This window comes from Heteronotia binoei, chromosome 8, assembly GCF_032191835.1.
Source record: "Heteronotia binoei isolate CCM8104 ecotype False Entrance Well chromosome 8, APGP_CSIRO_Hbin_v1, whole genome shotgun sequence".
Taxonomy (NCBI): Eukaryota; Metazoa; Chordata; class Lepidosauria; order Squamata; family Gekkonidae; genus Heteronotia; species Heteronotia binoei.
Genome location: NC_083230.1, coordinates 100,959,993 through 100,978,659, shown reverse-complemented (window position 1 = coordinate 100,978,659; position 18,667 = coordinate 100,959,993). Strand labels below are relative to the sequence as shown.

The window sequence follows — 18,667 nt, the reverse complement described above, 5'->3', positions numbered from 1 at the left end:
ACCTCCCAAGAAAGCTTGTTCCACTGAGGAACTGCTCTAACGGTCAGGAAGTTCTTCCTAATGCTGAGCCGGAAACTCTTTTGATTTAATTCCAATCCGTCGGTTCTGGTTCTACCTTCTGAGGCCACAGAAAACAATTCCACACCATCCTCTATATGACAGCCCTTCAAGTACTTGAAGATGGTGATCAGATCACCTCTCAGCCGCTTCCCCTCCAGGCTAAACATTCCCAGCTCCTTCAACCTTTCTTCATAGGACTTGGTCTCCAGACCCCTCACCATCTTCGTCGCCCTCCTCTGGACCCCACATGAAGATACTGACCAGTCAATATCTTCCAGATTAGCCTGTCCAGGTGGTTGTAAGAATAAAATGCGATTAACCCCACATATGCTGACCGGAGCTTCCTAGGAGGTAAACAAGAAGGCTGCACAATCAGTTTGTGGCAGATAGATCCAAGTGGGCAGCCGTGTTGGTCTGAAGCAGTAGAACGAAGTAGGACTCAAGTTGCACCTTTAAGACCAACACAGTTTTATTCAGAATGTACGCTTTTGTGTGTGCATGCACACTTCTGCAGACGAGGAATCAGGTACAGTGAGCAGTGCTACATATTGCTGGTAGGCAGTGGCTTAGAATGCAAAATGTTTGTGGCAGAGGCGAGAATGGATTCTTTCTGCCACATGGACTACACCGACGTTGCCTAAACAGTCCTGAATGGCACCTTTATTTCCATGTCACCACAAGGTGGAGCCACCTGACTGCATTTGTCAGGAGCAAGCAGCGACTTATGAGATTTTGGGGGAAATTTATTATAGCGGGGAGAGAAAGAGTGTGCTGTGGGTAAGCTGATTAAGCAGAATCATTCATAGGTGTCTTTGCATTAAAAACAACAGCGACAAATGTGCTGATGTTGATTTCATCCTGAAGGGGGGAAAATGACAGATTGCTAGCCTTGAGAAGCAAGCAGCTATTTAAGATAAATTTTGTACATGAATCCACCGCCTGTCACGTGGAAACATCTCCCACAGCAGCATGCATACATAATCTGTGCGTAAAATGCAAATAAACATGTCAAGGTTAAAAATAACCAAAGTTTAAGAGTTGCCAGGGGGGGCGGGGGGGGAGAGACTCTTGAAGTGCTGTTATCTTCATTATAAACTTTCAGCCGTTTCACATTAACATATGGCAGCAGCGCTCCATTATTCAAGCGACATGGACAATATTTTATTCATTGCAAACTCCAGGCTGGATTACTGCAATGTGTTGCATAGGAAGTCTGTCCTTAAAGTATGTCCAGAACTGATAGAGACCGCAATGACCTCCCCATCAAAGTACAGGGACCACATTCCCAAGAACAGGAGTCAAACATCTGCTTTGGCTTCCCATGGCTTTCAAGTCATCCTTCAAGGTTCATATTCTGATCTAACAATCCATAACTGGCTTTGGCCACTAACCCCTGGAAATCACCTTTCTTATGCTCTTTCACAAGCTCTGAAGGTGGGCTGCAGAAGGAAGCAAGAGAATGTACTCTTAAATTCCACGTTTCCTAATTTCTATTGTAAGCCATTCCTATGGGAAAACTCCCCTGAACTCACCATATTGTGGCCAGTGGCCTGATTTTCATATGTGTAAATGCATTGGAAAGGCCAGGATTCAAATTCCTATACAGCCATAACATGTAACAAACCAGGGGTGCCAAACATGCATCCAGGGAGCCGAATCAGCCCCTCAGAGGGTTGCTATCAGGGCCCCGAGTAACTGGTTGTCACCTGATTCCTTTTCCCTTTCTCTTGCTTCCTTCTGCAGCACAGCTTGCTTTGCTATTTTCTCAACTGGCTGAGGCTCCTGTCTTGGGGAGGAAGGAGAGCTTGCTTTGCCAGGCTCTCTCAATCGTACAGCAGAGTTACTGAGCTAAAGCTTGCTTTGCCCAGTCCCCTGGATCCCATGGGAGGGATACAAAGAAAGCATCTTTCAGACCAGTGAGTGCTAATATTTTAAGCAAGTTTTTAAGTTTTTTAAAAAATCCTTAATTGTGTTTGTGTCCTTTATAAAATTTATATCTCTGCTAGCTGATCTTAAACAGGTACACACACGGGCTGAACATGGCTCGGCCCAGAATCGGCCCTCATAACAAATGAGTTTAACACCCCTGTAAACTATCCAGAGGCTAGATGGCCATCTGACAGCAATGCTGATTCTGTGAATTAGGCAGATCATGAGAAGGAGGGCAGGATGGGTTGCATCAGTGTTTAGTTCTTGTGACCCTTTCTTACACGCTCAGGGAAATGCTTATTGACACTTTGGGGTCAGGGAGCAATTTTTCTCTAAGCCCGTTTGGCCAGGGATCCTGGAGGTTTTTGCCATTTTCTGGGCATGGAGCAGGGGTCACTGGGGATATATGTGGTGTGGGGGCAGGTATTTGTGAAGTTCTTGCATTGTGAAGGGGTGGCCCTGGAGGTCCCTTCCAACTCTTTGGTTCTATTATTCTATAATTCTAAAGTTTGCCATCTCATAGAAATCTCATGGTAAACTTGGTAACATCCAATATTCCTGGAAGTATAATAATACTTTATGTGGATTAACCCTGTTCTGGAGAGGAAGTCTTCAGGCAAGCAGAGGATCCCCATTCCAAGTAGTGTTACACACAACAGTGGAATAAGGCAACGCTCAGTTTAAGAGCCAGCACTGTGTAGGGGTTAGAATGCTGGACTAGGCTCTGAGAGATCCAGAGGGTTCAAATCTTCACTCTGCCACAGATGCTCATAGGGTTACCTTTGGTTAGTCTCACTCTTTCAGCTTAACCTAGGGCTTTTTTTGCAGCAGGAACTCTTTTGCATAGTAGGCCACACGCCCCTGATGTAGCCAATCCTCCTGGTGCTTACAGTAGATCCTGTTAGCTCTTGGAGGATTGGCTACATCAGAGGGGTGTGGCCTAATATGCAAAGGAGTTCCTGCTACAAAAAAGCCCTGGTTTAACCTATCTCACAGGGTGGTGATTGGGAAGATAAAATAGAGGAGAGAACAGGGCTTTCTGGCATTCCCATTGGAGAGAAACATATACTTGGAAGCATCTAAGAGAAAAGGTAGAGCAGAACTGGCTTTAAACCAATCAAGAGTTTTCAGGACAACAGATGAGCAAAGGTGGTTTGCCATTGCCTTCCTCTGCATAGCAGCCCAGCCTTTCTTGGTGGTCTCCCATCCAAGTACTAATCAGGGCTGACCCTGCTTAGCTTCCAAGCTCTGATGCATCCACGCTAGCCTGGGACACTCAGGTCGGGACAATGTTTTGTTATTTCCAAGAAAGAAGAGAATTTGCCCCCAGAGATTTGCAATCAATCCCAGGCATCACTAGGAACAAGACAAAAGGTTTCTAGCTGGGCCCACGTGAAGCCAGTGGTTGGGAGTTTTTAAATTCAATAATCATAATTTGAGATTTGGGGAGACGTTTTATTGGGACATAGTTCGTAATGGACTTTCTGTTTCCGACCTGGATGTACTCAAGTAACAACAATCCAGCTTTAAAGTAAATGAAAGTTAATCCTGCTGCAGGTGACTTTATTTATTTGATGAAACGTTTATACCCTTCTTTTCCAGGTGGTTCAAGGCAGCCTACAATAACAGTTCAAAACCGTTTCCAGTTAAAACGAGTGCAAACCAACAAACCACAGATGCCTGCCAATTTAAACCTCCTCAAAAGCCCTTGCAAACAAGCAAGCTCTGCAGCACCTCTTGAAGATCTCCAAGGGATGGGGGGACTTCTTCTCATCCCTTCTCATATACAAGAATCATGGTTTTAAAATTCTGCTTTTAGAAAGAAGATGGTGATGATATTGGATTTATATCCCGCCCTATACTCTGAATCTCAGAGTCTCAGAGCGGTCACAATCTCCTTTACTTCCCCTCACACACACACAACAGATACCCTGTGAGGCAGGTGGGGCTGAGAGAGCTCTTACAGCACCTGCCCTTTCAAGGACAACTCCTGTGAGAGCTATGGCTGATCCCAGGCCATTCCAGCAGGTGCAAGTGGAGGAGTGGGGAATCAAACCTGGTTCTCCCACATAAAAGTTCGCACACTTAACCACTACACCAAACTGGTTCTTAGAAAGAACCTAGCTCTCATAAATGTATGGGAAACAAAGAAGCAATCCTGAAGCTACGGTAGTGGATAGCTATATTTTTTTAAGAATGCAGGAATGTGGATTTTATCCAGGCTTAGAATTCAGGGGAGACGAACTCTGCTTAACTCGGGCATCTGCATTTTTTGCACGCTGCTGGTAACCGGGGTTTTGGCTTTATGAAAGAAGGGAAGGGGGGAAGTGTGCGCCTGCACATGGAAATATGCCAATTTTGCGCACATCCCGGCTTAATGTCAGCTTAACACGACATCTGAATGAAGCTCAGAAGACAAATAAATAGAGAGAACTAAAGACCCATTAGATTTTTAAATTACAATATTTTAATTATCTTGTTCCAAGAGCTTAATTGACGGTTTGAAAGGGCTGGGGGTGGAAAACAACAGGTCTCCCAGCCGTGTCAGCTGGCAAGAGAGAGATTTGTCACAATTCCCAGCATTTTAGCCGCTGTGCTTTTCACGTGTGCTGTCAAAAGTGTCTTTGGGGAATGTGGGTGGAAATATAAGACAGTATGAGGGCAAAACAGCGTGAGGGACATTTTCCTCGTATCTAGCCCATGTTTCTGACATCCTTGACTTTAGATATAACACAAATAATCTCACTGCATAAATGGAATAAAAACCGCCAATTTCCGTGCTTATCTAGTTTTTTTTGTCTGTTTTTTTGTCTTGTGCATTTAGAAGGTTACCTCTCTACTTCAAAATGTAAAGACTGTGTTCTCATCTCTCATCTCCTCCAAGATCTTTGGAGAGGAAAACAACAATTGCAAAACAAGAATGGTTCAATGCAAGAACCTGTGCACTGAGACAGGAGGAATGGGGGAGGAAGAAGGGATTGTATAAACCCAAGACAATCCATTTTAGTTCCTGCACATGAACAAACTCCCGTGTGCCCATGATACTGAATTCAGCCAGAGCATTTGCAAAAGCCTGGATTTTGCCAGAGTTAAGATACATTCACTTGCCTTGAAAAGCCCCTTGCTGGGTCCACAATAAGTCAGCTGTGAACCAGTGTTTCCTCTAAGCCGAGTTAGCGTGAGCTAGCTCACAGATTTTTAGCCTCCAGCTCACACATTTTTGTCTTAGCTCAGGAAGGATGACCCCAGAGCAAAATAATTTATTCAGTAGCTCACAACTTTAATGCCAGTAGCTCACAAAGTAGAATTTTTGCTCTGCAGCTTAGAGGGAACACTGGCTGTGACCTGTCAATTGTTCACATACACACACAAGATACATAAATTTGTAAAAGGGCACCACTTATCTCCCCCAGACACACACAGTGCACAAGAACAATAGATTGCCCACAGACTGGCAATCCAAAATGACTTTCCCTGCCACTGCCTGGCCTTTAAAAAGATTCTCCCCAAAGCACTCCACGTACTTTGTCCCCATTTTAACTCTGAGATATGCTGAGCACAATAGCTGAAGGCCCAGGCAATTGCATAAGCTTCACTGACAACTGCTCAGCCAAGTGTTTCATGCTGGTTGGGGGGGGGGGCTCTCAGGAAGCAAAAGGGCAGCTCACTTGGTTGGTCAACTATTCAAACTCCGCCAAGTGACCATTTCTACTATGCGTATGCCAGGCAAGGAACAGAAGGCACAGAAGCAAGAACTGAGTCAATAGCATCGGAGTGGAGCACTCACCAGCACTGCTGAAAAAAGCATTCTTCCACTCCACACACAACTTTCCCATTTGGCCAAAAATGTGCCTATTTGCAAAGCTTTATTTATTTCGTAGCAGCTGCGTCCTGCCCTCTCCAAGCTGGAGAGCCGCTCTGCTGCTGAGCAGCTGTGGCAAAGTGAGAGAAAGTGGCTGGAGCATTTGTAGCTTTGAGCGGCCGTACCGTGTTACTGTCAAGATATGGTATGTAGCCGCTGCAAGGCCCTGAGAGAAAGGAGTGCAGAGCTTTGCGGGGATTAAAAAAGGTAAACAGGTGCAGGCTGGATATCGCTGCTAATTGCAAATCTTTGCAAATGCACGCAGTGTGACTGGCCAGTCTAGAAGTGGAGTCAGGATTTATTCATTTACTTAACTCAAGGGAGTTTTAGGGCTCTCTAAACTCAATATTAATATTTGAAGCTGGCATTTCCTGCGCAGCCAAATTAAATGCCAAATAGAATTTTCTGCCTTGAACTGCTAACAGGAAGGTGGGACACCTCTTCCCTCACTGCTGCAAGACACACCTGCTGTTTAATCTGGGCAGGTGCAGTGATGCATGTGACATGACAGCATCACATTATACTGTGACTTCATTGATAAAGTCACGTGGGAACCAATCACCAAGCCAATTCAGTGAAGGCAACTCAAGACCAAAAGAAAAGGAGAAAATATAGGGCTTTTTTTGGAGCAGGAACACACAGGAATGCAGTTCTGGCTGGCTTGGTGCCAGGGGTTGTGGACTAACATGCAAATGAATTCCTGCTGGGCTTTTTTGCAAAACAATGGTGGTATCAGGGGGTGTGGCCTAATATGCTAATGAATGCCTGCTGGGCTTTTTTGTGAAACAACGGTGATGTCAGGGAGTGTGGCCTAATATGCAAATACATTCCTGCTGGGCTTTTTCTATCCAAAAAGCCCTGGGAAAATGACTTGCAGAGCAGTAGAACGGAGGGGAGAGACGGCATCAGATTGCAAATCTATTCATGAATCTCATTGTGCGAAATGGGAAGCACTTTGCAACAGCTATGAACACTTAATCCTGGGTCAGTCTTGATTTTACTTGACCGCAGTGAAAAAGCTTCCAGAAGTCCCAGGCTCCTCAGATGGTTTTTGCAAATAAACAGAGCTAACTAACTGCACAGTCCTAAGCAGAGTTAGACCCTTCTAAGCTCACTGACTTCAATGGACTTAAAAGGGTGTAGCTTTGCTGAGGATTGCGCTGCAAGAGCCCTTTTTCCAGAATACCCAGATACAGCACACAACCACCCGTCTCCTTTTTTACTTACCGGTATCCACTAAGAAAACCCCATAGTTATTATGCAGATCTGAGCTCTCTGGGCAATTCTCTATTCCAGCTTGATATACTTCCTCTGCTTCTTTTAATTGATCCTTAAACACAGAAAGAATTAGGAAATATAGTTATTCAAAGTACAGTCAGCCCTGCTATAAATGGCTACGCACTGATTTATTTCACAGAAACAGCTGGCTTACGGAGATGGACACACACACAGTGCCCTCCCTAGAAGCCAGCAATAACCCTGACAGAGCAATTCCAGTACTCACAGATGGCCCAATGAATAGCCAGACTAGGTGCAAAGCAGTCCTGCACAGTGAAAACTGAGCAGGCTTGCTGCTGCTCCAGCCTCCTTGGCAGAAGAACAGGGGCACAAATAAAATTAATGCAAGCAGAATGTTCCCAGGAGACAGGGAGATTCACCAGTTTGCTATAAGGTGAGCCTACACAGAACTATCCCACACAGTGATGGGAATGGGAGGGAGTCCTCTCCTCCAACAGGAGTGCCAGCTGCACTTTGAACCACATTTACTTTGGAGAAGGGGTGTCGAACTCATTTGTTATGAGGGCCGGGCCATGTCTGGTTGGGCCAAGCCATGTCAGGCCATGTGTGTACCTATTTAAGATTAGGTAGCAGAGACAGAAATTTTATAAAGAACACAGACAAACACACAAACACACACATATATATATACACACACAAACTTAAAACATGCTTAAAACGTTAGCAGTCATTGGTCTTAAGGGTCCTTTATTTGTATTTCTCCCATGGGGTCCAGAGAACTGGGCAAAGGAAGCTCTGGTTCTTTTCTTCCTTCTTCGGGGACTGGTGGGGGGAGCCTCAGTCAATAGAAGGAAGAGAGGTTTGGCTCAGTAGCTTTGGTGTGCAATTGAGAGAGCCTGGGAAAGCAATAATAATAATAGCTTTTATTTCTATCCCGCCCTCCCCGCCTAGGCGTCTCAGGGCGGCTAACAACAGCTCATACATTAACATAAATAATCGGTAAGTAAGATCTGAGAGTTCTACTTAGTGCAGCCGCAATGTCCGGCCAAGGGATTCCAGTGCTCCTGGGGAGAGGAAGGTATGACGGTGGGAGTAGACAGTTATATAAAGGAAGGAGACAGAGACAAAAAGGGGCTCGGCCGCCTTCCAGTCTACTTCCCATCCCAACGGTGGCAGGTAGTGGGACCAAGAGGAATTGCTTGCCTCTGTCATTGGTGTTATGCAACGCCAGGTCCATAAATAACAAGACCGCGACCCTGAGGGAGTTTTTGCTCCAGCAGGACGTGGACCTGGCTTGTGTGACCGAGACCTGGGTGAGGGACGGGGAGACAGTAGCACTCTCCCAAATGCCCCCCCCCGGATACTCGGTCTTTCACCAATCACGGATCAGCGGGCGGGGGGGAGGAGTGGCGTTACTCATACGGGAGGATTACTCCTTTTGGGCCCTCCCGGACCCAAGGATTGAAGGTATTGAATGTGCCGGTTTAGCGTGGGATGCCGGAGAGGGGTTGGCACTCTGGTTGGTGTACCGTCCGCCTAACGCACCAACCAGCGCCTTACCATCACTATTGGAGGCAGTGGCAGGCTGGGCATCGAGGTTCCCGAGGCTTATGATCTTGGGTGACTTCAACGTCCATGCTGATGACACGGCCTCCACTCAGGCGATGGACCTAGTGTCTTCCATGGCGACACTGGGGCTCTCTCAACTTGTTACGACTCCCACGCATCAAGCCGGTCACACACTAGACCTGATCTTTGCGTCCGGGATTTTGGTGAGTGATATCGCGGTAGAAGCGGTACCATGGTCGGATCACCTAGCCCTTAAGGCCCGTGTGGGGACGCCACACCAACCCTGTATGGGCGGAGAGCCTATTTTGGCTCGCCCCCGGAGCCTGATGGACCCGGAACCAGGGCCATCGACGAAATAGCACCTCGGCGCCCTCGGCGCCCTCGTACGAGACTGGCACCATGGTACACCTCGGAATTGCGCCAGCTCAAACAAGGGCTCAGACGACTAGAGAGGCAGTGGAGACATACTCGGGACGAAGCAATGAGAACATCCTACAGAACGTTTATGAAGTCTTATGAGATGGCAGTCAAGGCTGCAAAGAAAAACTACTTTGCAACCAAGATTGCATCTGCAAATTCGCGCCCAGCACAATTGTTTAGAATAATTGGGGATCTTATAACATTGCCACAAGGCAAACCAAACATTAGAGAATTGGAGATCGGCTGTGAGGCATATGCGAAATATTTTGCGGATAAAATCTCATTGCTCCGCCAAGACCTGCCTACCACCTTGGAAACAGTGAGTGAAATTGAGGCTCCGTGCCTGTCTTCGGGTTTGGTTCTGGATCGCTTCGATCCGCTCAACCTGGAGGAAGTCGATGGGATCCTCTCCGCTGCTCGCCCAACAACATGTGATTTGGATCCGTGCCCCTCTTGGCTGATTAAATCTTGCCAGAGGGAGCTCAGATGTCCTTTACGGGACATCATAAATAGATCCCTCGCAGAGGGGCATTTCCCAACGCCTTTGAAAGCTATTCCTCCTCCCTTCCTCCCCAAGGGAGGAGCCTCAGCCAATGGAGAAAATTAAGGTTTTGCTCTGTAGCTCCTATGCAATTGAGCAAGCCTTGCAAAGCAAGCTGTGATGCAGAAGAAACTAAGAGAGAGGGATAAGGAAGCAGATGACAGCCAGTTGTTCAGGGGCCTGATAGCAGTCCTCCTTGGGCCTGATTCGGCCCCCAAACTGCATGTTTGACACCCCTGCTTTAGAGGGATGCTACTGAATATCCAGGAAAAGAAAACAGGCAACTGATAGTCTAGATAGAAAATACACGGGCAGGTGCTGTGCAAGGAATCTTCATATGACTCTCTTTGGTATGGTGCCCTTGTCTTAAAGTTCCTCAACAGTGATGGATTACAGTCTTTTCCAGAGAGACAAACAATACGGTATTTCTTAAAATGTATGTTGGAAAGCAAACTGAGTCCATAGAAAAGATTTCCCAGGTTGGGTGCATATATCCTGGAGATAGTATGTGATGTACTTAATATTATTATCCTGAAGTTTACTACTTGAATTTTGAAAATTAAACATAACTGCTTATATATCCTTCATATTATTTATTGTGCCTTGTTCTAGCCCTTAGGACAGGAAAGGTTTTGAATCCTATCAACTTTTCCACTATTCTGGGGAACCACAAGACCCACATAGGCAAAAAGCTGTGCTGGGCACAGGCTCCAGAAGGGAGGGAAACTGGGCAAGACTGTCTCTCCAACCTCTGGAAAAGGCAATAGGATCCAAAAGACCAGAGGTACACAGCACACTGCAGCCTCCACACATTGCCTATGTGGGTCTTGTGGTTCCCCAGAATAGTGGAAAAGCTGATAGGATTCAAAACCTTTCCTGTCCTAAGGGCTAGAACAAGGCACAAGCATAGACAGCTTCAAGAGGGGGTTAGATAAAAATATGGAGCAGAGGTCCATCAGTGGCTATTAGCCACAGTGTGTATATATGTGTGTGTGTGTGTGCGTGTATATATATATAATTTTTTTTTGGCCACTGTGTGACACAGAGTGTTGGACTGGATGGGCCATTGGCCTGATCCACCATGGCTTCTCTTATGTTCTTATGGCTACTGGGAATTCTTCTCAGACTCTTCTGGCTCCCAAAATTCTACCATGTACAGCACACATTTTCAGGATTCTCTTTGTATCCACAGAGATAAGAAACCTACTTGGGGGGGCAGGGAGTCTCAAGATGTAGAATCCTGTGTCAGAAAGCAAATCCTGGATTTGCATGGCACTGTTATAGAAACCACAGAATCACTACTACATGATAAAAACAGGGGTGGAATTCTAGCAAGAGCTCCTTTGCATATTAGGCCACACACCCCTGATGTAGCCAGTCCTCCAGGATTGGCTACATCAGGGGTGTGTGGTCTAATATGCAAAGCAGCTCCTGCTAGAATTCTACCCTGGATAGATCTACTGTTCTCAATGGTGTCAGGAACAAGTTCCTGACAGTTATAGCTTGGGATGGTACTGCGGTTTGTTTTGCTGGTATTATTATCCTTGGTCATCAATGATCCATCATGATCATGCATTTATGATCATGCATTTATTATCATTATGCATACTAACTGGATACTGTGATTGTATCCATGAATACTAACCCCCATTGATATCTTTAGCAATTTAATACTTTGTGTGTAGTGACATGTTCCAGGCCTGCAGGTGGGAGAGGAGCACAGGGAGACAACTCTAATCTAGTCTCCCTGGGCAACGCTGATAGGAACCAACTGAATTGGGAAGAGTATGTGGAATGTGACCTTGATGGGGGGTAATACTGAGGCCTGGGGAAGGACTTTATATTACTTCAAAAGACTTTTTGAGGGTGTGGGCAAAGGAGAGCCGTTATGTTGTGACCTGTAAGTGTTAAAGATCTGCCAATTCACTTCAGTCTGGCAAGACCAGGTTTTGCTATGCATGCCATTAATGTTTGCTTCGAGCCTCATCATTAAAGCTTTTTTTGACCCAACCGACGGAGCCTCATGACTGAACTTGGGTAAAACCTTACAAATGGGCAACGAGGAGTGTCTTGCCTCAGCTGACAACTACTACAAGAGACCTGGGCTCTTCTCTTCACTATGCCATCCCATTTTATGGGGGAATGGAGCCCAGAAGCTCCTTTATTACTTGCTCTTTTTAAAGTCAAGTAACCGTGGAAACCACGTGTCCTGCTCTTCACTTTGGGGCTGAATGTATGACTGTCAGGACTATACTGGATTCCTGAATGGCTGTAGCAGAAACCAGACTAGGACTGTTCCTGTTTTCCAGTGTGGGTTGTTTGTTATTAAGCAAGAGCCAAACCTGGAGGAAGGGGAAAGGGAAGGGGCAAAGAGCTGAGAAGAGGGCCTGTTGTGTATAGGCTGAAGTTCTCCATGGTCTAGGCCAGAGGTAGGGAACGTTGGCTCTCCAGATGTTTTTTGCCTACAACTCCTATCAGCCCCAGCCAGCATGGCCAATGGCTGGGGCTGATGGGAGTTGTAGCCAAAAAACATCTGGAAAGCCAACGTTCCCTACCCCTGGTCTAGGCAAGGGCAGAAGGCCAGCCTTTTAGCCATTACACTTGCCTCAGCCTATCAGACTGCATGCTAACCACAGGGATTGATTTACACAACCCTGTTGCCCTCTTTGCTCTGGGATGTAAGCACAGTCTTTAGAGTTCACTAGGATAACCCCATTGTTCGATAACAAGATTCCCATTTCAGGCCCCAGAAACAACCTGTTATTCGTGACTTGTTCAGAGGAATGGGATTTAGCCGCGTTTTTGCTTCTCTGGGTTTTCCTTCCTCAGTGGCCATGATCTCCCTGTCTACTTGGTTCTGCATCTGTACTGGAACCTACTGGCTGATCCTGCCAACTTTGCTTTTGTTGTTATAATTTGTGGAAACTTTGTAATGTTGACCTCCAGGTGTGTTTTCTGGGGAAAGTTCTGTAAAACGCCTCAAAGCCACTAAAGTGACTCTCCTCTTCTCCTCTTCTGTCTAAATCATCCGATTGCTCACAGGAACCAGCATTAGTCTGCTGTAACACTTCAGTTCAAGACACCTACAGCAACCTCTCAGGTGTCTTTCCCAGAGCAGCATTTCATCAGAAAAGGCCCCTCATGATTGTAGCATCAATCTGGGCAACCTGACACAAGACTGATGGGCTAATCCCCCCTGTACTATTGAATCAAGTGCTGAATCCCCATCATTTGATATCATAAACTTTCCCAAACAGATGGGTTTTTGAAGTTAAGTCTGAAAGCCGCAATGGTACTGTGCAGTTTGCAAGAATGGGACTCCAGTTTCCAAGCCACGAAGTCTTCCAAAGCAGCAGAACACAGTCTTAGTAAGTTCACTGGAATGCTGTTTTGTGTAAGCATTCTCTTCTTCTAAGTCTGCTGCAGTTTGGAAAATCACCTTTCAAGAGGAGGACAGGGTAATTACGCTGACTTACAGCCCAACTTCTGTGAGCATGAAACATTAATCTTAAGTGCCCCTTTTACAACTCCTGGAGCAAAGGAACATCAGCGCTCATTTTAGATTCCCAGGGAAAACGTGCTGTGCAGGACCAACTGAGGCAAGTTCCATCCCCTAAAGAACTGTAATAAAAATATATCCAGAACCTGCAATTCATCAGTATGGCTAGAAGGTGTCTGTAAGTGTAACTTGCAGCACTTTGGCCTAGTGTGCGCATGACTCTAGCATGGGAACTGAGGTGGCACAGCTTTTTCCCATTCTGTACCTTTTGCAATACAATAAACCTGGGCAGTATAATACAAAGTAGAGACATCACCCGGCCAACAAAAGTCTGTATAGTCAAAGCGATGGTAGTCCCAGTAGTAATGTATGGCTGTGAGAGCCAGACCATAAGGAAGGCCGAGTGCAGAAGAATAGATGCTTTTGAGCTGTGGTGCTGGAGAAGAATCTTGAGAGTCCCTTGGCCTACAAGAAGATCAAATCAGTTAGTCCTAAGGGAAATCAACCCAGACTGTTCCCTGGAAGGTCAGATGCTGAAGCTGAAGCTCAAATACTTTGGTCACCAAATGAGAAGGGAGCACTTCCTGGAGAGCTTTCCCCAGATGCTAGGAAAGACAGAAGGCAAAAGAAGAAGGGGACGGCAAAAGATGAGATGGCTGGAGAGCATTACTGATGTAACAAACACGGATTTGAGCAGACTTCGGAGGATGGTGGAAGACAGAAGTGCCTGGCATGACTTTGTCGCAAAGAGTCAGACTCGACTGTGTGACTGAACAACAACAAAAACCTTTTGCAACATGGGCATCCTCTCTGTGACTTGTTACCATGTTATTTTACCTGGTGAGAAAGAACTGCATTGCAGCACCTTCTACAGTAACAGGAGTACTGGGCTGTGCTTCCTTTCACTTGGAATACTGGAGCTCATATGCTCCCATTCACAGATAGTTACCTCCAGTACTCCCTTTTAGCTGTGGAGTCTTGTGAGCAAAAATTCAACTTTGTGAGCTGCTGGCATTAAAGTTAGGAGCTACTGCATAAATTAGTTTGCTCTGGGGCCATTTTTCCTGAGCTAAGACAAAAAGGTGTGAGAGGCTAAAAACTGTGAGAGGCTAAAAAATTAGCTCACACTGATTCAGCTTAGAGGAAACATTGGTTACATTTATTCTTAAAGCTACCTCCCTTTGAACAACTCTTAGGCTGCAGCCAGACCAGCAGTTCAAGCTGACACAGGGACAGCTTGCAGATCGATTAAAAAATCAAGTTCAAATGTGCACATCTGCCGCCCGTCCAGCTCCCGTACTCACCCCATCCTCTGGCGGCTCTGAGGTGGTTCAAAATTCTTTTGCCTAATGGTGCAAAGGATGCTTTTTTAAAAGACATTATACAACAGCTTGATGAATTGACACATGACCAAGTTTTGATAATGGGGGATTTTAATGGACAGGTCGTTAGGGGAAAAAAAATAATAGTAAAGAAGGAAAATTGCCAAAGTCTTTTTTTGAACTGGTTAAACAAGGAAATCTGGAAGATATATGGAGGAAATTAAACCCTGAAGTTCGGGACTATACTTTCTTTTCTGCAAGACACAAAACTTTTTCTAGAATTGACATGTTGTGGGGAACTAAAGATTTAGGTCTTATAACAAGGAAAATAGAGATTTTACCTAAAATTGGTGCTGATCATAACCCAATAATGTGGATTACAAAATTGTCCAAGAAGGTGAGAAGATGGAGATTGAATGAAGATTTGCTACAGAATAAAGAAAGAGTGACATACCTAGAAAATGAAACTAAAGCTTTTTTCCAAGTGAATGACAAAGAGGATATTGACTTTCAGATGGTTTGGGATGCCTATAAAGCAGTAATGAGAGGAATGTTGATTACTTTGAATAATAAAGATAAGAAAGTAAAAGAAAAACAGTTGTTGGGCATTCAAAATAAAATAAAGAAAAAGGAAGGGGAGTTGAGAAAAAGGCCAGGGAAAAAGAAAATTTTAAGGGAAATTACAATATTACAAACTCAATTGAGACATTTGTTAAATAAAGAAGTGGAATGGAGTTTGAAAAGACTTCAGCAGAAATCCTTTGAGGGAGCAAATAAACCGGGAAAGTATTTGGCTTGGCAATTGAAGAAAAAGAGAGAAAATAGAATTATTAACAGAATTGTGGTAGATGGAAAAGAAGTGGTTACTCAAGAGGGAATAAAAAGAGAATTTTTTAAATACTATGCCAAATTGTTTAAAGGTGTTAAAATAAAGAAAGAGAAGATGGATGAGTATTTACAAAAGATAAAAATAGAGCCCTTAACTGAAAATATGCAAAAAGTTTTGAATGATCCAATTGAAAAAATAGAAATTGAAGCAGCAATTAACGCAATGCAGAATGGAAAAGCACCTGGGCCAGATGGATATATAGCTATATATTTTAAAACTTTTAAAGATGAGTTAATACCAAAATTGCAGAAGTTGATGAATATGATAAGAATAAAAGGGAAAGTACCAAACACATGGAACGAAGCTGTTATTTCGTTGATACCTAAGGAAGATAGAGATGTCACGAACATAAAAAAAATTATAGACCAATTTCGCTATTAAATAATGACTATAAAATATTTACAAGAATCTTGGCAGAATGGCTTAAACAACATTTGATAAACTTTATAAAGGAAGATCAAGCAGGATTTCTTCCCAAAAGACAAATAAGAGACAATATTAGAACTGTTGTAAATATTGTAGAATATTATGAAAGACATCCAGAAAAAGAAGTAGCATTATTCTTTGCAGATGCAGAGAAAGCATTTGATAATTTAAATTGGGACTTTATGTTTGCAGTAATGGAAAAAATGGAGCTGGGAGAAAACTTTATAAGAATGATAAAATCAATACATTCTGGACAAAGTGCAAGGTTGTGTATAAACACAGATCTTACAGAAGATATGAAAATTAGCAAAGGTACTAGACAAGGCTGTCCGCTTTCACCATTGTTGTTTATAATGACTCTTGAAATATTACTGATGCAGATCCAAGAAGAAAAAGAAACAGAAGGATTAAGAATAAAAGGATTTACTTACAAATACAGAGCTTTTGCTGATGATATAATGTTTATAAATGAAAAACCCATACAAGTTACACCTTTGTTGCTAGCTAAAATTCAAGAGTATGGGGAGTTGGCGGGACTTTGTATTAATAGAGAAAAATCAAAAATTCTGTGTAAAAATATGCAGATGAACAAGCAACAAGAATTACAGAGACTAACTGGTTGTGAAGTCACCTCTAAGGTAAAATACCTAGGGGTGGAGATAACAGTGAATATTGATCTGTTTAAAAATAATTATGAGAAGTTATGGCGTAAAATGGATGAAGATATGTTAAATGGAATAAGCTTAACTAGTCATTGTTGGGTAGAATAGCTGAAATTAAAATGAATATCTTACCAAGAATAATGTATTTGTTTCAAACTATTCCTATAGTGAAGGATGGCAAACAATTTGATAAATGGCGAAGAAAAATTTCAGAATTTGTGTGGGCTGGGAAGAAACCAAGAATTAAAATGAAAATTTTGACAGATGCAAAAGAGAGAGGTGGGTTTCAACTACCGAATTTAAAATTATATCAGGAAGCAGTTTGTTTAGTGTGGATGAAAGAATGGATAACGTTGTTAAACAAAAAACTTTTAGTGTTGGAAGGTCATGGAAATAAATTTGGATTATGGAAAAAAGAAGATGGACTTTTTTTCTCTCATCATTATATAAGAAATAATTTGCTAAATACATGGATTAAATACAAGAAATATGGAGATTATTTGTATTATGGAAAAAAGAAGATGGACGTTTTTTTCTCTCACCATTATATAAGAAATAATTTGCTAAATACATGGATTAAATACAAGAAATATGGAGATGAGAGAAGATCGTTATGGATCGTGCCAGCTGAAGTAATAAAAATAACGGCTGAAATAGGCGAAGAAAAGTGGTTGTCATATAATCAATTATTACAAATACAAAGTGAAAGAGTTAAAATGTTTTGGCAGATGATTCAGCAAGAGATTTCTAAGATTTTGGGATATGAGTTTAACAAAGTTGCAGAGACTTTTCTGTTGGGATAACAAATGGAAAAATTTCCAAAAGAAGATAGAACTTTAATCTGGTACTTGCTCTCAGCCACTAGGACATTATATGCGCAGTTGTGGAAGCAAGAAAAAATACCAGAGAAATGGGATTGGATTAAAAAAGTTATGACATGGAGTGAAATGGACAAATTAACAAGAATATTAAGAGACTATGATTTAGAAGTTTTTAAGACGGATTGGAAAAAGTTTAAAAGATATGTAGAAAGAGAGTGGAAAATAAAAGGACATTGGACAATCTTTGATAATGATTAAGTTTTAAAAAGAAGAATATAAATTTTTGTTTTAATAGTTAAGGGTACCTTTAAATATTTGCATTTTAAGTAAATAACACCGGCAGGGGTCAAGTAACAGGGGGAGAGGTGTGTAGAAAGTAATATATGGGGTAGATAAAAGAAGTTTTTTTAAAAAGATGTAAAATATAGATTTATTACCATATGTTACAAATAAAACTGTTTTAAAACCAAAATTCTTTTGCCACACACCATCCACCTTTCCAGACATCTGAACATTGGAGAGCACAAGGAAGGCGGATTGAGGGTGTAAACCCACCAATCTGCTCTAGGCACTCACCAATATTCTTTAAAAAAAAAACCTGCCCTAGGCACATGGGCACAGGAGCACATTGCCACTAAAAAAATGAAAGGAACAAAAGAAACTCAAACCACACTAAGGAGATGGTGCTCAAGAAGAAGAAGACTGCAGATTTATACCCCGTCCTTCTCTCGGAATCAGAGACTCAGAGCGACTTGCAATCTCCTATATTTTCTTCCCCCACAACAGACACCCTCTGAGGTGGGTGCGGCCGAGAGCGCTCTCGCAGCAGCTGCCCCTTTCAAGGACAACTCCTGCGATAGCTATGGCTAACCCAAGGCCGTTCCAGCAGCTGTAAGTGGAGGAGTGGGGTGTCAAACCCGGTTCTCCCGGATAAAGAGTCCAAGCACTTAACCACTACACCAAATTGGCTCTCTCAACTGACTCTCAACAACTGACTGTGCTGAAGCACCTCTCATGCAAGATACAGGAGCCTTGTGCAGCAGCTTCTGATTGCTCTTTGTCCACTCCAGTTTGGGGTGGCACAGTCTGGGGCGCCTCCAGTGCACCCGAAGCTGCCTGTCTGTGCCCAGCCACACCTGCCCAAAGCATAACAAAATAACCCTAGATATAATCAACTGCATGAACAGGCAGGCTTTAGGCATCCAGTGAGTTATTGCCATATAATGTTTAGGAAATTGAAGGAGGGTCGGGCCTACAGAGATGCCTATGGATGAGCAAACCTAACCTGCAGTCCCACCGTCAAGAAAGCCAAAGCTTAAAACTGAGCTGAGGCTGGTAAGGGATGCCCAGAACACCAAATGGGAATTTTTCAGGCTTGCTTGAAGTAAGAGGGAAAGGAAGAAAACACAGCCTGCTTTTTAATGAGAA

At 43.5% G+C, this 18,667-nt stretch overlaps 1 protein-coding gene across 1 annotated transcript in view; it reads right to left on the bottom strand.

The window, feature by feature from the left end:
- Nucleotides 1-18,667, bottom strand: part of TMTC1 (transmembrane O-mannosyltransferase targeting cadherins 1) — a 246,580-nt gene that overhangs the window by 12,902 nt on the left and 215,011 nt on the right. Inside the window, exon 14 of the mRNA XM_060245730.1 lies at nt 7,079-7,181. Coding sequence (XP_060101713.1) covers nt 7,079-7,181 — 103 coding nt within the window. The remainder of the gene's footprint in view (nt 1-7,078; nt 7,182-18,667) is intronic.